At 41.5% G+C, this 23,683-nt stretch overlaps 1 protein-coding gene across 1 annotated transcript; it reads left to right on the top strand.

Annotated features, from left to right (window-relative positions):
• Window positions 1–4,787: 4,787 nt before the first annotated feature.
• MAPK4 (mitogen-activated protein kinase 4) lies at window positions 4,788–23,024 on the top strand. The gene is made up of 5 exons (XM_053448219.1): window positions 4,788–5,370; window positions 14,703–14,847; window positions 19,102–19,263; window positions 20,234–20,435; window positions 21,867–23,024. The coding sequence occupies exons 1-5, from the start codon at window positions 4,825–4,827 to the stop codon at window positions 22,543–22,545; spliced, it is 1,734 nt and encodes a 577-aa protein (XP_053304194.1). The 5' UTR covers window positions 4,788–4,824; the 3' UTR covers window positions 22,546–23,024.
• The last annotated feature ends 659 nt before the right edge of the window (window positions 23,025–23,683 follow it).

Genomic DNA, 23,683 nt, shown 5'->3' with positions numbered 1-23,683 from the left:
CATAAAACATTATTTTAACGTTTATAGGATCCTTAGAGAGGACGTGCACAGTTACCAACCATACTGAGAATATGGTTTGTTTCTTTTCTGACTGATAAAAAGTCTGGACATTACTGCCCCTTTAATAGTCCTGGTCCCCTTTTTTTCTCTTATGCGTCAGAGAAGCAGGATACTGGGACTGATTCCCAGAACTGGGGGCATTTGGCAGGTATGACCATGATTATGGCTTTGGTTAATCCTATCCAGCAGTCTCGGGCATCGGATTAAGCAGAACACAGATGGGACACGGAAATGATCCAGTATTGATGCACGTTGAATATGTTCATATTGGGAGGCAGACAAACCTGTGCCCCTAATAGGGCAACTCCGGCCGGGGAAGAAGGCAAACCCTTTCATGGCTTTACCTGTTATTCCGACGATATCTACGCTGAAATATATATATAATATATATATACAATACCTCTCTGTTTTTATCCTCTTTGCGTGAGGATTACACATGGTCTGTGGGTTTAACACACGCCACACATCTAAATATAAAGTGCTAATACCGTGACGCCGGTGTATGTGGCAAGACATGCCTGCAAGTAATATGCCGGCGACGCTGGCGGAGGAACATGCTGATTTACCAAGTTTGCAATGCGTCTGTCGTCAACCACCACGGAAAAGTACTCAATGTATTAAAAACATCATTTTCTCCCCGTTGCCATGAAGATGTAGAAAGTCCATACCCATAAACGTAGCTAGAGGTTATGTGTTTAGACAAAACATAACACTCACTAGTATTTATTTATTCCTAGTATCAGATTTAAAATTATTTTTCATAAATAGTATGCTTTTTTAAAAAAAAAAAAAAAAAACAGTTCTGTTTTTTGCCCTATAATATATTGTTTTCAGGCAGCTGCATATCAGCCATTTGTTTGGTTCTCGCTCTCTTATCTGACCCCCGATTTACTAAACACCCAGACTCCTTCTCATACTGTCTGTGGGGAACAATAGAATGGCTCAGTCTTAAACACCAAGTGGACACTTTAGCTAATGAAAGTCGGGAGGAATAGACTTCATTAGCATTGCCATAAAGCATCAGCTCAGTGAGGTTTTTGGGCCCCAAGATATCACATGACTGACAACAATGGCTGCCTACAGGTCTGCAGATAAACAACAAAATGAGATAAACCAGATTTTACATTAATGTAGTGTATTTTTTCCCACGGGACTTCACCTTTACATTACCATTCAAAAGTAGTTAGCCTCTTAAACTTAAACTTGGATCAGCGAACACAACGTGCCATTGGAACACAGGAGTGATGGGAGTGATAAATGCCCATTGGAACACAGGAGTGATGGGAGTGATAAATGCCCATTGGAACACAGGAGTGATGGGAGTGATAAATGCCCATTGGAACACAGGAGTGATGGGAGTGATAAAAGGCCTCTTTACGCCTATGAAGAGATTCCATTAAAAATCAGCCGCTTCTGGTTACAATAGTCATTTACAACATTAACCCCGTCTGCGCTGGATTTCTGAACCATTTCATGCTATTTTAATGGACAAAATCTGCTTTTCTTTCAAAAGCAAGAACATTTCTAAGCAAACCCAAACTTTGAGGTAGTATAATTTTTTTATGACAGTAACATATATGTTGTATATATATGTTATAGATACGAGGAAACCATTCTGTATTTTGAGGTAAGCCGTGTGCTCAGGAATCATAAATTATGTACTAATTAAAAAAGAAAATAACCAAAAAATATGAATCATTTTCCAAATTTCTGTCTATTTATTAATTGGACTTTTTAATTTTTTTTGCTTGCCTTTAAATTAACATTAAAATAACAAACAATCTCTGATATTTAAAGAACTAAACTTTAATAACCCTAACGTTCTTATTCAGCTGTTTTAATGATAATTTATGCAGCTTAGAGGCTGATCTTTAGCCGTCCTGGATTTGCACTTTTGTTTCACTGCCTAGAGACCCGCGAGCGACCATTGTGTCTTTCTAATTGTTTCTTATCCCTTGGTAACCTCTGTGATCAGCAGCTGCTACTTATGGTTTTGCCAGGAGATTGTGTGCATGGTGGCCACCCCCCCCCCCCCCCGATACTGGCAGAGGGTATGAGGACCAGTACAAACCATTATAGAAACAGAATATAACGGCAGATAAGAACCACTCGGCCCCCGTCTAGTCTGGCCATTTTTAAGATCAGATACACAATGTAAGTACTGATACCCAGCCGGGGCAATTCACGTACAGGATAAGGCAGCCGCTTCCCCAGTCTTAGTGGTGGTGGTGGTGGGGGGGGGGGGGTTGTTATCTGGTTAGAGTGTCTTTTATTTCCACCAAAAAGTCTACATGCTCCTTTTTTGTGTCCCAATGCTGCCCATGTCCCCTCCATGGCTGGTTTCACCCCTTCCCCATCCAAGTCCAGTTTTGCCCCATCCAGGGAGGGAGGGAGAGAGATGGTAAGGGAGTGAGTATGTATGCATGCATGTATGTTATAGTGAATGTGCATGTGTATTAAATGGAATGTGAGAATGACTTTTTATGTGTAAGTGTGTTAGCATGAGTGTGTATGTGTAACTGTGTATTAGTGTGTCTATGTGTAGTTCCATGAGTGTGTATGTGTAACTGTATAAGTGTGCGTATGGGTAGTGCCATGAGTGTGTATGTGTAACTGTATTAGTGTGCATATGGGTAGTAACATGAATGTGTATGTGTAAATGTGTATGTGTAAAATATGCACCAGTGTGTATGTTACTGAGGAAGGGTGGCAAAAGGGCCGTTGGGGCCACTTGACCCACCATAATCATACAGAATTCATTGGTTATTTTGAATATATGTTCTTTAACGTGTGCCCCCTGCTGGCCAAAACACGTATTACCCTCATCATCTTCTATTTTATTGTATCGAGTATTATTTACAACAGGGAAAAGCTGTGATTAATGTGTGCAGCGCGTTATGTCCTGAAGTTTAATGCTTAATGAAGATTTATTTTCTCTTCCATTTAATAAATCTATTTGAGCTTGTCTCAAAGTCCTACATAGGCTAGTAATATATCAGTACTACTAAGCGTGTTGCCGTAGCAACATCCCCCTGGGGTAAGGTTAGGGAAATGTTTTTTAAGGGACCAGGGAGAAAAATAATGACGGTTTTCAGAAATGCTTTCAGGAAGAAGATGAAAGATCTGGTTTGGATCCCGATGGTAAAATGTGGGGTTGTTTTCTTTGAAACCTGCATGAAATTGGGAAAAATCATTGTTAATTATTATTAACAGTAACAGCCCTTCCTTTATGTATTAAACAGATTAATATTGACTGCCGCTGCATGTAAGTGGCCTTAATCTTCCGCTCTTGGGCCTCTTACTTTGAAACCCTGATGTTGCCCCTCTATGTTGTTGCCATAGCAGCGGAAAAAAAGCTGCTTATTTAAATCTGTTGAGACTATAATGGCAGCAAGCCCAGTTTTCCTCTGATAAACATCTTTAAACTCTTAAATTTACGTGTTTAGGGTCTTTTAAGCCCAAAATAAGAATGGTCGTGGACTCTTCGGCTCCATCGCTGCGTCGGCGGCCTGTCTGGGAGGGTCCGACGAGACCCCCTGTGCTCAGACACGGAATGCTCTGTTTTAATGGGGGCGCTTGGCTGCTGCTGGTTGGCTTTTTCAAACAGCCAATCAGTGTGGTGAGACTGATGTCTGGAGCTGCAGCTTCTCCATAAGATAAATATTTAAATTTATGTGATAAATTTATGCTTATAAATGTCTTTTTTTTACTACTTTAAAGAATGCGTATTAAAATACACACAAACTACTTTAATATGCACTTTTCTTTGTTGGAGCAGCCTGGGAGATGAAACCGTTTATATACTGTATGGATGAATGTATACGTGAGCCGAAGTAAAGAATTACCAAAGTTCATTCACCCGCACAGGTGTAATGTTCACGTTAACCTTTAACAGCAAGATCTGACCTCGGCAGCAAACATTTATGGTTCTTATCAATTCAATCAATCTTGTTGCTTGCTTTCAGAGCGAATGGAAGGAGTGTAGCACAGGAGATCGCCTGCGCGGCACGATGCAGGGAGCGAGGAGAGGGACAGCCGTCACGGACTGTAAAGATCAAGGATCGGCGTTGGGTAAAGAGGAGCCGCGGAGATCCACAAAGTCTTCTCCAGAGGTCTACTGACAAGACGCCAACTGTCACATCCAGGAATCCTCCGCCGTCCGACTCAGGCAGCCATGGAGTACGAGGAGATGGAAAGGGGTTGACGTTGTCCTGCTTGGAGGACCATTCGGTGAACTCTGATCGTATCTCAGGTGTCGGCCATGGAACGGGCTGCTTTGGTGAGATTCATTCTTCTTTAGGGGGCAAATAGAAGGTCATGCGTGTAAAAATCAATGGAAGCTCAAGGATTCCACGCTGAACCGGTACTGCGAACGAGCTCATAAAGTGACGTCAAGGCCTTACCTGTCACAAAACCAGCAACTTTTTTTTTTATGACACCTGTGCAGCGTATAAGAACGGGAGAGCCGGGGCGGAATCACACTCATGCTGGGATTTATATGTAGCTTTTTTTTGTTTTGATTGCCTTGCAAGCGAATTGACTCATTTTCTTCCAATTCTTCTCTTGCTAGAAAGAATCAGCAAGTATTTTTTTAAAAACAGTGCTGTTTCTTCAGGAACCTTTTTGTAATTGGAGTTTTTGCTCGTTTTCCTTTGGTGAAAAATCCTAATAAGACAATTTATTAAAGGCTGCTTGCTGCCTTTATTTTTTTTTTTGTTAAATTTATCTTTATTACCTTTTCCTACAAGCCGAAACGTCGGTGCAATGGCAGAAAAGGGCAACTATATCGCCAACATGTACGGCTACGATCTGGGTGGCCGCTTCGTGGATTTTAAGCCGTTGGGTTTCGGCGCCAATGGGCTTGTTCTTTCTGCCACCGATAGCCAAAACGCCAGGAAAGTAGCGGTAAAAAAAATCACCATTGGGGACGCCCGCAGCATGAAGCATGCCCTGAGAGAAATCAAGATCATCCGACGCCTTAACCATGATAATATCGTCAAGGTCCATGCAGTATTGGGTCCACGAGGGGCTGACCTCCAAGGAGACCTTCTGAAGTATGACATGGTGTACATCGTGCAGGGACACATGGAGACCGACCTGGCGAGGTTGTTGGAACAAGGCCCCCTGAGTGAGGATCACGCCAAGCTCTTCATGTATCAACTCCTTCGCGGGCTGAAATATATTCACTCGGCGAACGTCCTCCACAGGGACCTCAAACCGGCCAACATCTTCATCAACACAGAAGACCTAGTCCTGAAGATTGGTGACTTTGGTCTGGCGAGGATCGTAGATCAGCATTACTCACACAAGGTACTGGAATGAAATGTTTTTTAAAATATTCCAATGCGGGAAACTAAGATTCTGTGTTGTATTCAAAAGAAACCTAAATCTGAGACTTTTCCACCGTTTTTTTTTATTTTTTTTGATGCTGGCACAGGTGGTTATTCCTGACTAATTATTGTTAACGTCTGGCGGCCGACCGCTCGACTCTGGCTTAGCAGATATCGCTATGTGCGTTTTTTTCCGGGTTTTTAATACATTTTGCTTAATACGCATGTTTTAGTTTATAATGTTAATGACAAAATAGAGCAAGTATTGTTAAAAATGCTTTAAACTAAAACATACGTATTTTTATTATTTTAGTTAATCTGCTAAATATTTTTTTTTTTTAACTGCAGCAAATAAATATCCCATAGAGCCGATGAGCAGCAAGATATCCCCCTTTTCATTGATTTTATTTTCGCAAATCTATATTATTACGCCTCTCATGACCCTGTTAAAGATCCATGTTGGGTTTTGATGGTAATTATCCATTTATTGAGACTGCATGTATAAGTGTAAGCGCCATCATGGTATTACTTTCCTACCTGATACATCAATCAATCAATCCGTTGATCCTGTTTGAAGCCATTGCGGAAATTTAAAGTATTCAGCTGCTGCAGAACCCCTTTAATGGCAATCGGTGGCATATTGTGGCTGAGCTCTGCCTTAAGCTTGACCCAGGGCCAGCGGGATCTGCCGCCAAGACTCAAACCTTAATCCGTCGTCGGTCTCGTCTTAGATTCAGGAGCCGTATGTCTATCCCATGCATGTTTAAATCCCCTCTACCACTTCCGCTGGGAAGCTGTTCCACTTATACACCGCCCTCTCGGTTAAGTAAAATTTCCTTGCATCTCACCAACATTGATTGATGGTATTATTGTAGCTTCGTTCCGTTGGTTGCCGGCTGCAAGCTGCCTGTTCTCCCTCTTGTAATTAAATTATCGAGATAATGAATGTGTGCCAATGGCTCTGTTCCCCAGACTCTGGCACACATTTATTCTAACTCGGCATATTTGCTTAACAATACGCAAGCTATAAACCCAAACAGCCTGGCTTTTGCCAGAATTTGAGTGACCGCGTTTTTCTGATGACTGGATTTTGGAAATTCCATCATGATCTGTATCTCCATCGCGTTTATTGGGTATGACTACCTTCTCGCAGAACGTGACACATTTTATAGCTCCGTGTTGTTTGTAATAAACCCATCGTGACTTTTACCTCATCGCCCTGAGCTCCTCCAATGGAAAACCCAGCACTCTCCTGGAAAGGATTATATACATAAATTGCGAAAGGTGGGGGATCCTCGGGGGGCTTCTATTGATCAATATAGAGCTGCGCAACCACAAGTAAAGCCACAAAGAATAAGGTGCCATATACATTTCATAATATAATCCATACATACCACCAAAGTACTATATTAATATAGCATATTAATATATATATATATACAGTATTATATATAGCATATTAATATATATAGATATATACAGTATTCATATATAGCATATTAATATATATAGATATATACACAGCATTCATATATAGCATATATATATATATATATATATATACAGTATTCATATATATATATATATACAGTTTTCATATACAGCATATTATATATATATACAGTATTCATATATATATATAGCATATTAATATATATATATATATCTATACAGCATTCATATATAGCATATATATATATACAGTATTCATATATATATATATATATACAGTTTTCATTTACAGCATATTATATATATATATATATATTTACATATACAGTATTTATATATATATAGCATGTTAATATAGCGGAAGTGAAAGGAAAAACCAAAAAGGCAGGCGAGATCCCCGGTTTCTCAAGGGATGGATCCTCAGCCGACGAGGACCTTCTAAGTTAACACGTTTGGGGTCTCTTTTTTTGGGGACATATGGAGCTTAGAACACCGATGTAAGATCCCATACTTTTGGGACTTCTCTTGCTTAGCGATTTGGATAGCTGCTGGAGAAACGTTAACCCAGTGCCTCAGGGCCATGCCTCCTGTTATCACCCGTATGATTACCTTTTATATTTTCTTCTGTTTTGATGTATAAATAATGTTTATTGTGGCTTTCAGAGAATACACAGAGGCTTTCTATCTGATGTAAAGTTCTCCGGCGTCTTTATGACATATGAATGTCTACATTTGTATGTCTTAAAAATATTTCTTTTATATGTCTTGTTAAACTTTTTTTTACACTTTTTTACGCGGCTCCAGAAGAAGAGAATTGCCAGTTAAAGTTGAACTCCCACCGTATATTTTTTTACTGCTCGTGTAATTTATAAAAATAAAAGTGAAACAGTTTCACGTGACACAGTTTTTAGGATTGGTATATTTGCTGCATGTATTGCGTTCCAGCTCTGTTATCCGAGCCCAATCAACTAGATAAACACCCTGACACTGTATCATAGTGCCTGAGATAAACAATAGAATGGCTCAGTCTCAATCACCCACCCGTGGTAATTCTGGCTGTGACTAGCAATGCACGGAACTCATGGTGCCTGCTGTCCCTGCACTTTACATTTAAATGAAAAGACAAAACAGCTTGTGTTAGGTGTGCATGCGCGGCTCAGTGAATGATTGGCGTTCCGAAGTACCTCACTGATACCTTTTACTAAAGAAATGAGGATTATACTCCCTCTAAAGGGCTGAGTAATAATGATAATTTAAGTTCACATAAACTATATTTTTTGTATATACTGCAATATCATAAAATGTATTTTAAACAGCCTTTCTTCAAATACGTATGTGTGAGAGTACATGTGAGTGTGAGAGAGAGTAAGTGTGTGTGTGTGAGAGAGTACGTGTGTGTGTGTGAGAGTACGTGTGTGTGTGTGAGTACGTGTGTGTGTGAGAGTACGTGTGTGTGTGACAGTACGTGTGTGTGAGAGAGAGTACGTGTGTGTGTGTGAGAGTACGTGTGTGTGAGAGAGTACGTGTGTGTGAGAGAGTATGTGTGTGTGTGAGAGTACGTTTGTGTGACAGAGTACGTGTGTGTGACAGAGTACGTGTGTGTGACAGAGTACGTGTGTGTGAAAGAGTACGCGTGAGAGAGTACGTGTGTGTGAGAGTACGTGTATGTGAGAGTACGTGTGTGTGAGAGAGTATGTGTGTGAGAGAGTATGTGTGTGTGTGAGAGTACGTGGGTGAAAGAGTATGTATGTGAGAGAGAGTATGTGTGTGTGTGTGTGAGAGTACGTGTGTGTGTGAGGGTACGTGTGAGAGAGAGTAAGCGTGTGTGTGTGTGTGTGAGAGAGTACGTGTGTGTGTGAGAGTACGTGTGTGTGTGACAGTACGTGTGTGTGAGAGAGAGTACGTGTGTGTGTGTGAGAGAGTACGTGTGTGTGTGTGAGAGTACGTGTGTGTGAGAGAGTACGTGTGTGAGAGAGTATGTGTGTGTGACAGAGTACGTGTATGTGAAAGAGTACGCGTGAGAGAGTACGTGTATGTGAGAGTACATGTGTGTGAGAGAGTATGTGTGTGAGAGAGTATGTGTGTGAAGACTGAGTAACTTATGACGGCTGGATGATTGAATATCTAATTGCATTGATCCCTTGCAAATGACTTGCAGTTACCCCGTCCCATTATACAATTGCAGTTCCGAGGGGTATTTTGTATCGTGTTGTGACCCGGGCGCTGCAGATAACGCTAAACCAGCTCCAGGACTCATTCTTGGCATTTCTGAGTTAGCATCCGGCGGCTCACAATGTTACAGATCCGAGGAGACGGCAGCGGCAGGGGATCCGGGTGGGATTTAGGCCCACCTTCACTAAGCAGCGCTCTGGCGTATTTATGTGATTGTAATGACACGAATATTTCACAGAATGTATAAAATAACTAAATGCCTTTATTGACATTATTTCCAAAGCAGGCCTCTCAGACAGGCTTCCATGCAGATGGCATCATAACTCTCAAGTGTCCCTTCTTAGAAGAGGCAGTCCCTATTTAGAACCAAAACCTCTCTCTGTCCCCTTTCCCCCCCTTATGTCCCTCTCTCATGCCCCTCCAACATTTCAGGTGTCCAGGTTGGGACACCTGTGTTGAGTGATATGGGGTCAGCACTGGTCACAAACATGGGTGGCCACCAACCCAACCCCAGCCGGTCAGGGCAGATCGGATGATCCTCTCAACCCGCCCATGATCCTCACAGCCTGTAAAAGCGGGGCAATAAGGCTGCTAACCGGGGCTATAGGACGGTGCCTAAAAATCGGGACTATCCTGCAAAACCGGGACCGTTGGCTCCTCTAGGAACGTAGCGATCCATGTTCTGCAAATGCTATCAGTGCGATATCAGCCGTGGCTCCAAATAAAACTTTCACGAGCGTCACAAACCTCGCCATGTCCTTCCCGTCACATTTTTTTGCCCCTGAAATAGATATTCCGCAATAAACACGCGTGAGGAGCGATTACAAGCTAAAAATATATGCTTAATGCCGTTAAGCATATAAAAAAAACACGTGAAGGACGAAGAGGGCAGAAGGAGGAATTAAAATTAAAATCTACGAGAGACCGACCGTGATTAGAATTCCAGCCGTATAATTCGATGGCAGATAAGAACTTTTTACCCCAACTACCCGGCCCGTTCCTCCTGTGAGAAATCATTCTGGATACAGTAAAAACCGGTTTCATTTCTCTTTCCAAGATAACACGAAGAGCTTTGTGATTATTCACAACGCATATTCAATCATATCCACCGCTTACACTAATTCTACTTTTATTCTCATAAAATTTTAAAATAAATTCAGAGTATTAAAAAAAAAATGGTTCAAACGTTTGGGGTCAGAAAAGCAGATTTTGTCCATTAAAATAACATGAAATGGATCAGAAATCCAGCACAGACGGGGTTAATGTTGTAAATGACTATTGTAGCTGGAAACGGCTGATTATTAAAGGAATCTCTTCATAGGCGTACAGAGGCCCTTTATCACTCCCATCACTCCTGTGTTCCAATGGCCCTTTATCACTCCCATCACTCCTGTGTTCCAATGGCCCTTTATCACTCCCATCACTCCTGTGTTCCAATGGCCCTTTATCACTCCCATCACTCCTGTGTTCCAACTTCCTTTTATCACTCCCATCACTCCTGTGTTCCAATGGCCCTTTATCACTCCCATCACTCCTGTGTTCCAATGGCCCTTTATCACTCCCATCACTCCTGTGTTCCAATGGCCCTTTATCACTCCCATCACTCCTGTGTTCCAATGGCCCGTTGTGTTCGCTGATCCAAGTTTAAGTTTAAAAGGCTAATTGATTGTAATTATGTTACAGCCATAAATGTCCTTATTTTCTGTTAAAACAGCTGTGTGACCCCAAACTTTTGAATATAATGTATATGTTATATAAATGCATGCAGTCCGCACGGCTGGCGCTCGGCTTATCTGTATATATATCTGTATATTTATCTTGATCCTGACAAAGGGCTGCACTATGGTTGGAAACGTCGATATTTTGTAACTGGATAAATCTATTGCCCTTGCATCAGAGTGACCACCGAGACATATTGATCTATACGTGCAGTCATGTGACATGTCATGTGACTCAACCTTTACCTTGGTGTTGAACAAAGAGAATCTGTACTCCCCGCTAATTAACTTCGCACAAAGTCAGGACGTTTGGAATAATTTCTGCATTCGGTTTTACAGGAAAAAAAAAATTAGAAAGCAGTTTGTGGGAATTCTACTCAAATAAATGCATAGGGTCCATATTTAACATTATATATATATATATATGTTAGGTTTATTAAACTGATAATACTGATAACTGATAATACTAATACCGTATTTGCTCGATTATAAGACGACCCTGATTATAAGACGACCCCCCAAATCTTAATATTAATTTAGGAAAAAAAGAAAAAGCCTGAATATAAGACGACCCTATAGGAAAAAAGTTTTACCAGTAAATGTTAATTCATATAAACACTTTTTTAATAAAAGGTATGCTTGAGAAAAATATTTTGGTTTTATTTCCTTCTATTTTCCAACCTGCCCCCCAGTTATGCACATCTGCCCCAGAAGTGCCTTATACCCCCTATATGCCACTGTGCCCCATGATATGCCTTTTAACCCTCTAAATGCCACAGTGCCCCATGATATGCCTTTTAACCCTATATGCCACTGTGCCCCTTGATATGCTTTTTAACCCTATATGCCTTTTAACCCTATCTGGCACTTAGAGGGTTAAAAGGCATATTATGGGGAAGAGTGGCATATAGGGAGGTTTAAGGCATTTCAGGAGGCAGAGTGACATTAAAGGGGTTAAAAGGCATTTCAAAGAGCACTCTGCCTCCAGAAATGCCTTACACCCCCCATTTAACACTCCCTCTCCCTCCTCCAAACTTACCGGTGCTTCTGAGTTGGGGGGGGCGCATAACACAGGAGGGTCCAGGTCCCCTGCATCTGAGCCCCAGGTGCTTAGTCCGGACAGCATGTAGAGCTCCACGCGAATCGCGTAGAGCTCTACAGGCTGCCCGGACTAAGCACCGGGGACTCAGATGCACCGGTAAGTTGGAGGGGGCATAACACAGGAGGATGCAGGTCCCCTGGATCCTCCTGTGTTAACCCCCCCTCCATCTTACCGGTGCTTCTGAGTCCCCAGTGCTTAGTCCGGGCAGCGTGTAGAGCTCTACGCGATTGTATCGCGTAGAGCTCTACACGCAGCCCGGACTAAGCACCGGGGACTCAGAAGCACCGGTAAGTGGGGGGGGGGGGTTAACACAGGAGGATCCAGGTCCTCTGCATCGCTGCGGGGGATCTGGATCTTAGTCTCATAATCAGACCTATTTGAGGTCTGATTATAAGACGACCCTGATTATAAGACGAGGGGTATTTTTCAGAGCATTTGCTCTGGAAAAAACCTCGTCTTATAATCGAGCAAATACGGTAGTTGTATTCGTTATTTGTCAATAAATAACCTTAAAATATACAATATGTGAAATATCTATCACCTATAGATAGCGTTTGTTAAACGGACCCTATAGCTAATACACGTGTCTCCTATGTAAAAGAACATTGGAAGCGTTACGTTACGTTTGTTGGACTTCTTTTCCGATTTGGTGATTTCTTTTCCCTCCTGCCCATCCCCCTCTAACTTGCTCGTTACCAGGTTCTTAGGGTGGTCCGCTTATGGGAAGGGTCCTCACATTTCATAACTTGAGTCGGAGGGTCGTTGATTAAGGCGATATAGGTGGATCCTATCAAAGATTCTTTCAGGCTGGGTCCTAAATTAGGTATTTTAACATAAAATGTGATACAATGTACCATTCAGTGGTCTTTTGCGTCCATCCATATTTTTTTTAGATTATATTTTTATTTTATATTTTTTTCTCATTTTATTTTATGATTTCAGCTCGTCTTGCGTTAAACCCAGCGGTATAAACACGAGACGTATGTTGCTTCCAAACCCGGCTGAACCCCGTAGCGCTGCGACATAAGTGACTCTTTATTTAACGGGCGATCTATACAGTGCTATAATGTCTTACGACACCGACGCTTCACAACACAGTCATAAAGTTCACGCTATGTAATAGCACCATTATGTCATAAAGCAGGCATGATTGCTGTTTTTTATAACATTGTTGCACCAACGCCATTTCACCTACAAAAAGATTTTCATGCCAATCAGGTCAACTAATGCCTATTTTCTTTTCATCGCTGTAAGATATAACGTAATATCAATCAGAGTTTATTATTAAATATGAAAAATTGTTTACATGTGAATTCATATTTACTAAAAAAAACTTTTTTCTTACAGGGTCGTCTTATATTCAGGTTTTTTCTTTTTTTTCTAAATGAATATTCACATTTTGGGGGGGTCGTCTTATAATCAGGGTCATCTTATAATCAAGCAAATACTGTAATTGATAATTGGGTTCGGTTGACCTAGACACACCGTGGGTTATGAATTTATATGAGGGTAGGTTGTTGTCCAGCGCATGCCAAGTGCTGCTCCCTGCAGGATGCGGATGAATGAACTGCTTTAGGGGGTGAATACGTTTTTTTGGGGGGGGGTTTTGGGGTGCTAGAGGTCACCCCCCCCCAGGAGGCTAGGCCAATTTGTGTAGCGTTGCTACAGTCATATTTAAGTGACAATATCATAAACAGCTTCTACTTTACCCGAGGAACCTATATTTTTTTAATTAAGGCCAAATTAAGTTGTTATTGGACGCTGGAAGTGAGGCAAAGGACTACTATGTTTCAAAGTAAATCAGGAGTCCCAGTTTGTAAAAGAATCCATGTAAATTTATTTTTATAGAAGCATATTTGACAACGTTCTATCATAACTGCTAACAGTCCTTAATATTTTAGGACAGTCCTGACAAATAGGCAGGCATCCTAATTATCAGGGCTTCCAGCATACCTGCCTAGGTATTCTGTCTATACTCCCGACTCACAACCACGGCTCCTGAATAATTACAGAATATTCTTTTTTCTGTGTTAGAAATAACGATAAAGCGCATCTTTAATCCAGAAAATTTAATTTCTAATTAATCCTCCTTTTGAATGGTAAAGACACATCCGTTCCATATTCCCTTCGCTTTCTATGCATTGCTTGTTTCTTTTTTTTTCTTTTTTGTGCCAGAGCCGAGAACACAAGCAATATTTATTAAAAAAAAACCTCATAAGCCTAATTTGCCGGCACGTCGCTGAGCCTCGAGAGGTCTGATTCAGCGGCCGGGCAGTCGGAGAAGCCGCTGGATCACTTCCCGGATAATTGCTGCGCGGTGGCAAAGCGGCGGCCGGCAGCGAGGGTGGGGGGGATTAGAACGGCCGATATAACCGAACAGTTATTGTTACCCAAATGACAGCTGTTTTGTTCTTCCTGCCAAATTCTCAATCACTCGGCAGCGGTGACGCCGGCGGTGGCCGTCAGACTGTGTCGGATGTGCTGTTTGCTATGAAAAGAATTCATTATTACCAATCTGTAAATGTTTATTACAAGGGGGCGTCCAATGGAATCTATAAGGTTGTATGTATCGTATACAGTGTATATTGTACATATAGATGTCACAGCTTGTATGATGTCACACATTGCTGCTGACGGGCATCCAATCAGCAACTGAATCCTACTCCTCCATAATAAATATATATATTATATATATATATATATATATATATATATATATATATACATATATGACTAAATGTATCTTTTTTTCAGGGAAATCTTCTTCATATTAAAAAAGCAGGTATTATCAAGCAGAGCGAGCATGTTAGTGGTTAATTAAAAACGCCAATCGCGGTTGATGAAGACAAGCTTTCCGTTGTGTTTCAGGGTCATCTCTCGGAAGGATTGGTCACAAAATGGTATCGATCCCCTCGGCTTCTCCTCTCCCCAAACAACTACACCAAAGCCATTGACATGTGGGCCGCCGGCTGCATATTAGCGGAAATGCTTACCGGACGGATGCTGTTTGCAGGTACGTTTTTTTTTATTTCTTTTAATTACCGTAACAACAGTAAATATTTCCTTTTTTAATCATTTTTTAGAAGATGTGTGCATTTATACCCCACTGGGTTCTACCGCCCAAAAGGTACGGGATAAAAATCCATTCTAGATTATTTTGTGTGTTCGGTCATTGAGTTTTTTTAAAAGTTGGTATTGTTTTTGTTTTTTAAAGTTTTTGGTGTATTTTTGTTACCCAGCACTTAATACTCATTATTATTATGCTACGGTTACTCCAGAATAAAGCGTTAGCTGCGGAAAATAAACTGACAAAAGGTTATACCAATTTAGTTCTGTTAAGTTTCAAGCTTTTGAGGTCCAATCAGCAACCCAAACCTACCCCTCCATAATAAATGCAGCTGCCCCAGAAGAAGTCTTGCATGTTTTAAGTCTTGCACATGGGGTTTTCCTATAAGGGCAATAACTTGAGTTTACACTTAAAGTCTTAGGTTCTATATGAGGAAGACTACTGAAGGGTTAATTGTTGATCGCCTCCTAAGCTATTTTTAATCAGGGGTCGTCGCCATACAACGTCTGGGTGAAGATAACGATCGTAGATCACTTTCTACACCTGTTAAAAGTCATGACGTGCCAGGCACGTCAATTGTCGCTAACTGGCTGTTTTTATGTGACGTGCCTGGCATGTCAATTGTCGTCAAGGGATTAAAATGCATTATAGTTCAAAGGTTATTCCACATGAAACAGAGCTTAGTTATGTAGCATGAGGCTGTACTTTCATGCAATATATATATATATATATATATATATTTATTTTTTTTAAATATATTTAATTTAAACAAATGCAAAAATATGTATGCTTTATAATGTTATTGTTTTAGTTAAAAAAATAAACAATTTAAGTAGTGATTAACCTATTAAACTAAAATCAGTTCTGATATAGCGGTTTTACCAATCTGACAGGTTTATTATTATTATTAGTATTATTATTATCTATTATTTATATAGTGCCAACAATTTACGCAGCGCTTCTTAGGTTTATGTTCTTAATATGAAGTCTTCATCTGGTTGCAAATATTATAGGTTGGAACTACCAGCAAGAATGAGTCTTTACAAAAATCATGATTTAAAGTCTTAGTAACTAGTGATTTAAATCAAATCCACCTTGATTTACACCAGAATGAAGGATGTCCGTTTTTTTGCATACATTTCCATTCACATATTTCCTTTGTGTTCGGAAGTTCCTAATGCGTTGGCTCTCAGACCATTGTTGTGCCCATTATGGCAGAAGTGTTGTGTCTGGCCTGGTTTTTGTTCATACTATATGTATGGGCTTTAGGTCTGGCCTGTATTATGGCACTGAACATGTGAACATGTGTGATGAGTTACACCACATTGGATGATTTGCAGGAGAAGGCACCATTGACTTCATGGTATAGACCGGTATATGGTTCTGTGTCAGTAGTGTACACGAGCGTTTGGCTCCTCTTTTGAAGACATGGGGGACATGTCATTCTTTGCTGGTCTGTTTAGGAAGCTCCTTACTACAGTTCTTTTCAGGTTTGGGAGCTGTTTGGAACAGATCAGAGGAGAAGACTTCTTTTAGGCTCTCATCTCTATGTAGTATTGTTTGAAGCTCCTTTCATATCATGCGTAGGACTTCAAGCTGTGGCGTTCAGGTGACAACTAGTGGAACCCTTTACTCAGAAGGTTCTACTACACGTTTTTGGCCATAAACGATGGGGATATTTCCATTGGCGTATCAACATTTTTACTAATTCCAAGGTTACTGCTAAGTATAAATTGTTCGCCCATCAATGTGTTCCTTCAAAAATGGCAAATCACTTCTCATGTTTCAGTCCTTCTGTTGCCTTTATTATTTCTGTAGGGCTTTTCTTTACTGCATATTTGCAAGGAAGTCTAAATGTTTTTCTATATTTTGTTTGTTTGATTTATACAACCGATCCCTCTAGTCTGTTTATATGCGGCACCGGCAAATGCGTTACATTGCATTTATCAACGTAGGCTCGCATCATGCATCTAGCCTGGAAATAATGTCCTTAAAAGCGGAGATACCCCATTTCTTATTTGTTGTGCCCAACCATTGATCGTAGAAGCATCAGATACATACGTTTATAGCAACTCCCGCCTCCTTGTCCTTAAATTAATTGATATAGATGTTCACTTGTATGCCATAGGTCTAGTTCTCCTATTTGAAAGAGACCAATGCAAAAAAATAATTAAAATAAAAATAAATAAATGGTAAATAAATATCATTATTTAAAAATAACATATTAACGGTAATATCAATATAAAATTAGTACGGTACTTTTGTTTTAAATATCAATATATATTTAGTATTTTAGATTTAAATTAAATTTAGATTACATTTTTGACTTGAATACTATATTTTTTATTATTTTTTTAACTAATTTATTGGAGATTTTGATACATTGTATTGTTTTATTTTGCTTCGCTAATGAGACGCCTTCGCCAACGGGGTGAAATGATCCAGAAGCCACGTTCTTTAAAATCCAGTGATTGTTAGCTAAGCCTCGCTGAGTTCTTTAGTGTTATTTTAATTGCCCTGCTTAACGTTATTTGCCACGGCCGGATAATTAAGTCCCGCATGGCTCATTATGGAGTTGGGGACCTGTAGCATCGTTGGGATGAAACGTTATCTTCTCGGTGTTCTTTATGTTTTTATTGACGAGTCCTCCGACAAGGTTAACGTCTGCCTCCTGTTGGATATGGAAATAACCGGTGACCGTGACTCATTGATGTTGGATCGTAATAACTTGGAACGCTCATTTGATGACGAATCCCAGGCACATAATTGCCGTGGCGGTAACTATGGGGATTGGGAGTCTGGTGGAAATCAAGCCATAACAGCTTATTTTTACGTTTTATATCAACTTTGACTGAAAGGTCGACGTCTCCTTTAGATTTTTCTGTGGTTTTAATATTCTCAGGCGATGCTACGTTATTGGACATAGATATCAGCTTCTGGTGTCATTGCTGAGATTCCATGAAATCTGGAGCAATGGGGGTAGGAATGTTGGGAGCGTTTTTAAGGGACTTGTGTAAATATTGTGTCAAACCGAATTGCATCATGGGGTTTGGGGTAAAAGGAATCTGATGCCGTCTCAGCTTCTAAAAACACAATTTTGATAATTTTAGGGAAACGGATATATCGATATTGGTCCAATGGTCTTTTGAGTGTATAAGAGTGTGGTGTTAGCGTGTGTGAGCATATGGTGTTGTGTGTTATGGCCACATATAATGATAACAAGCTCATGTGACTCTTTTTCTGTGTTGGCCCAATAACCGGCACGTTGGCAGGGAAATAGATTCGGTGATCAGGCAGTGAAGTAGATCAGCATTAGTCATTTCTGTAGACGTAGTAGATTTGGGCTGCAACAACGAATCAATAAAATCGATAATAACCGATAATGAAAATCGTCAATGATTAGTTGAATCCATTTTATGGATTATAACATCAGGGGTTTTCAGAGAAAATGCTCTGAAAAATACCCCTCGTTTTATAATCCAACCTCCAATAGAGGTCTGACTATGAGACTAAGATTCAGATCCCCCGCAGCGCTGCAGGGGACCCGGATTCTCCTGTCTGGCAGCCGGTGAACGTCTGTGCGATGAGTGCAGACATCCTCCGCTGCTACGTGGTACTTCCGCTTGGACTTCTATGACGGAGCACCGGCGTGACATGATTTTTCCAGTGCTCCATTATAGAAGCTCCAGCGGAAGTGGCGGCAGCAGCGGAGGTTGTCTATGCGCATCACGCAGATGTTCACCGGCAAGTCTGGGGGGGCAGAGTGGCATATCTGGGGGCTTAAGGCATATCAAAGGTATAAGGCAAGCCTGGGGTCAGATGTGCATAACTTGGGGGCAGGTTGGCAAATAAAAGGAAATAAAAAAAGAAATGCATTTTCTCAATCACAGCTTTTATTAAATATGAAAAATTAGTTTACATGTGAATTAATATTTACTAATAAAACTTTTTTAGGTATTAAAACCTAGATTGAGAAATATTATGTTTGGGTTCTTGTAAAATATAGTACGACGCGTCAATGTAAATCGCTAAAGTTCTAAGGAGGCCTCTAGTTTGTTAAGTTGGTTGATTTATAAATTGTCGTTACGGCATTAGCTAAATTAGCTAAGTTTGTTAGCGTTCTCTGTAATTATAGGGAACGTGTGGTTTTTCTCCCGTTTCCGTGGTACGTGAGGAATTTTCAGTTTTGATTTCTTTTAGGAAACCACGAACTGGAGCAGATGCAGCTCATCCTGGATACGATTCCTGTCATCCACAAGGAGGATAAGGAGGAGCTGCTGAAGGTCATGCCGTCTTTTGTCAGCGCAAATTGGGAAGTCAAGAAACCCCTGCGGAAACTTCTTCCGGAGATTAACCTGGAGGGTGAGTTAGCCAAAAATCCGGTCCTGGCCTCCACCACATCCGTCGCTGTCCGTGTTGTTTTTATTTGTGGATCGGTGTACCCGCCTAAGGCTGTAAGTGAATTTTTTAAAAAAAAAATCCAGAAAACTGGAAAAAACAAAAAATATATACCGTATTGGCTCGGATATAGGCCGTCCCCGTATATAGGCCGCACCCTAAAAGTTTTGCTGCCACTCTGCCCCCCCCACCCCGACTTACCGGAGCAGACTCCCGGCTGTCTTGCGGGGCCGGCGGGGGGCATCTACGCAATACGCGTATACAACCGGACGATGCGCTTAGACAACCTCCTGTGCCGGCACCCCCCGTGGGAAGTGCTGGCAGGGGAGGTTGTCTGAGCGTATTGGGGAGTAGGATGCAGGTCCCCTGCACCGCTGCGGGGGATCTGTATCCTAACCCCGCTGCCTGCCCGCCGCCCGGGACTGCATGTCCCGGGCCTCGGGCGCTAGACCCCGAATATAGGCCGCATATATGCGGCCCATATTCGAGCCAATACGGTATTTTTATTTTCTGGATTTTTTTTTTTTTTTATTGAGCTTATAAAATATTGTTAAATGTAAATATTTATTTTTATATTTATTTATTATACATAAGTATATGTTACATACGCACCACAAAGACACATTTTTCCCGTACTTTTATCGGTTTAGTGCCAGACTCTCAGCATTAAATGCCTCCTGCCTCTTTCTCGGTTGTTCCTCTCCTCGCCCTGTCCCCCTCGTCCCCAGGACATAGTCACCCCCTCTCAGAGAGCCGACTAGGGGCAACATTAAATGGCAGTGTCCCATGCCTGTCCCCCTTCGCCTGCCCTTGACCATCAGACGGGGATGCCACGGACGTGAAATCCATTGGCACCCTTTGCCACGCTTTGTAGTTATGTAGTTCTGGGTGCGAACTCTAGCATTTTAACGTTTTCTGGTTATTTTCCACACAGCTATTGATTTCTTGGAGAAGATATTGACCTTCAACCCGATGGACAGATTAACGGCCGAAGCCGCTCTGCAGCATTCATATATGATGCCGTATTCATGCCCAGAAGATGAGCCCGTCTCCCAGCACCCGTTCCGGATCGAAGATGAAATTGATGATATTTTGCTGATGGAAGCCAGTCAGAGTCGGTTCTCCAACTGGGACAGGTATTTGCCACGAAGTTTACTCTTCGTAAATGTTACGCTATATATATTTCATGCCATGGATGTACCATGAAATCCCAACCACAAGACCTAGAGATTGTTTTCTTAAGAATCAAAAGGATCTTTTTTCCCCCAATTGCAAATGATTCGCACACTTATTACATTTTATATTTGATGATGGCAGAACCATTACTTTACATACATAGAGTGACTATCGGGGGACGTTCACACGAATTTCTATAAATAGTACGAAGAGGAGGCAGTCGCTGTTTTAAATTCATGTTGCCTTCAAGGGCATTTTACGAAATATATACACTTTAATCAATCCATATATTTAAGTATATATATGTACACTTATACACTGTATAGCTATATGTAGGTAGATAGTGGTTGTCTTTTAGCTGTATGTTCCGGTCAAACGGATCGATGCACCAGTGTAACAGATTTACCCCTATAGGGTGCATCCTCAATCAGGTCAGGGACTCTCCAGGTTTCGTCTGGAGACCGCAGGAGAAGTGCTGCTTCTCCGGGTCTACACCCGAATCCCCGGGGTCGCGGGATCCTGACACCCCCCCACTTACCGCTCATTTTGGCCTTAAATGGGGGTGCGACATCATGCGACATCAGCCGGAACGCTTAGTGATGTCGGTGGGAACGCCCACTGACATCAGTGGGACCGCCCGCAATCTCAGCAGGACCACCCAGTGATGACAGCGGGTAGTCCTGGCTGCATCCGCAAGGGATGTTCCCAGCTATGGTCTCCAGGAGCGAGGCTCAACTATTGGTAATCGTGCGGGAAAGCAGGGCATCTGTTTGTATGTTGAATCTGAGATAATTTAGCTGACTCTTCGATGCTTTCTGTGTTTAATCACTTTTATTAAGTCAGGAGCTCAGCTTGACCCAGGGCAGCGCCCCATCCAACTCCTTCGCCGCCAGCGTTCGCGACATTGAACGTCATTATATGAGCTCAGCGTCCCGCTTCTTAAAGACGTGTAGCGCCTTTTACGTGAAACTACGTGGGCTGTGCCGGCTCAACACGGTCCTCCATGGCGTAGATGGAGATCTCCTTTGGAACTGGCCCATTGGGCAGAGTCGGACCGTGAGGACAGTCAGTTTCCTGGTTTGTCCCCGTGCCAGACCTATCAACCTAGTCAACCTGGGCCAGGGTACATTGCCGGTGTTGCCTTCCCTGCACAATATACAAAATGAATGAGAACATAAACACATGGTAAGGCATACAGGTAAAGGACAGGAGTTCCCTGCTTATAGGCACAGATTTGATGAAAGACGTTTGGCCCTCACCAGTGTCTTTAAAAATGTTCCAGAACAATCACTAATAAGCAGTACGTATAACGACAAAAAGTCTGAAAGAATTATCTAAATAAACAAAAATATGTTTTCTGTGCGTTCGTATTAACCGTTTCCTCTTCGCAGGTATCAAGTGAGCCTGTCCTCAGATCTGGATTGGAGACAAGACCAAGGCAACGGAATGAGTGATGTCCAACGAGACCCCCGGGCCGCATCTGAATCGCAAGCGGAGGAAGTCCAGGTAGATCCTCGCAAATACTCCCAGAGCAGCTCAGAGAGATTCTTGGAACAATCCCACTCTTCCATGGATCGGGTTTTCGAGGGAGATTGCGGAAGGTCCTGTGAATATAAAGTCGGGTCTCCATCCTACTTGGATAAATTGCTCTGGAGAGACAACAAACCCCACCATTACTCCGAACCTAAACTCATTTTAGATCTTTCCAACTGGAAAAGGACAACCATTTCGCCCAGCGGAGAGCTGCCACTGGAAGACGAGCCTTCCAATCTTTTTCTGGAGATAGCTCAGTGGGTTAAGAGCACTCAGGCAGGCCTCGAATGTCCAGCAAGTCCTCCACCTGAGATGCAAGAAGATCACCAACCATCTCCACCGCGCCAGGGGGCGCCAAGCGACACCAGCCAGGAGCCCCCGTTCAACCTAGATGTTTTTATCACCAGGGCGTTAAAAATATGTACAAACCAAGAAGACTTACCCGACAATAAGCGGAATGATATCAAAGGGGCCTGTATTTCGGAGCACCCCAACGAAATGACACAGAAGGAAGTGTTTCATAAAGACAGGTGGTAGACGCCACCGCCTTGAGTAACGATGCTTGGTTATTTTAATAATGTATGTATTGCTAACCGTATAACAGATGGAATATTTTACAGAGCACATTTTTTTTATACCTGGGGATATTTAAACGCTAAGGTTTGTAATGAAAACGCGGTGCAATGCCTTAAGGCGCCTTCTCATGTCTTGAAGGCCTTCTCGAGAGGTCCAAACGCAGCACGGTACTTCATTCTTTTTATTTAAAGGAATAAAAATCGAAAAAAATAAGATGATTATTCTTTTTTCAACGCAATTATTTCAGAGCAAATCTTCACTTCTTCCCATACTATATTTTGAAGATAATGCGAATATCCGTTATTTTCCACCCAGAAGTCTCCAAAAAGTATACATTTTTATTTTCAAAATGGCGGAGAAGTAAGGCTTTGTTCAAACAGATAACTATTTAAGCTCATGCTTTCATTTTGAATCATTTTATTTTACTTTCCAAAATTTCTTAGAATGTAAAGGGGTTTCTGAGATTCTAAATGGATTTCTTCATGTTTCCATGGAAACCGAGGCGAAGATATGCCTATTTTTCTCTGTAGTAGGGGTAGATTTCTGTGAACGATGCTGTTAAAGGGGCAGTTCCATTTAGACAAACGATGAATTGCACTCTATAAGCAGCTCAGCCTTATCCCATCTGTTATCCCCCCCCCCTGGTATTTTAACCACTTAAGAACAAGAGACGAGAAACCTTTTCACTTGCTATGAGTACAGCCTATCAGTGCCTGCTTTTGTGTCACGTGAGAATTAAGTATCCCTGGCAACAATTGTGAACGAGGCAAAATTTGACGCAAAATTGTTGCAATGTAAATAATCACTTGTCGGGAGGTGAATGTATTATGAATGAAGTCACCTGTATTCAAGCAGGAATTTTGGTTTGCGATTTACCAGTAACAAAAGCAGCAGTTTGGATGTTTGTATGTATGGGGGAGTCAGTTCCGTACGGTATGACCCTGAGAATATGCCCGTTCACCCAAAATTGGGCTAAAAACACCAGTGTCATCGCACCATTTGCACCCAATAATATGTGTTTCTCTTTGCAATTTTATGAACTTATTTCTGTTTGTTTTTTTCCCATTGTTTTATAAAATTCTTTTTGTAATATTGGTGA

The sequence above is a fragment of the Spea bombifrons genome, chromosome 1 (genome assembly GCF_027358695.1).
Source record: "Spea bombifrons isolate aSpeBom1 chromosome 1, aSpeBom1.2.pri, whole genome shotgun sequence".
Taxonomy (NCBI): Eukaryota; Metazoa; Chordata; class Amphibia; order Anura; family Pelobatidae; genus Spea; species Spea bombifrons.
This window is presented reverse-complemented; position numbering and strand designations above follow the sequence as displayed.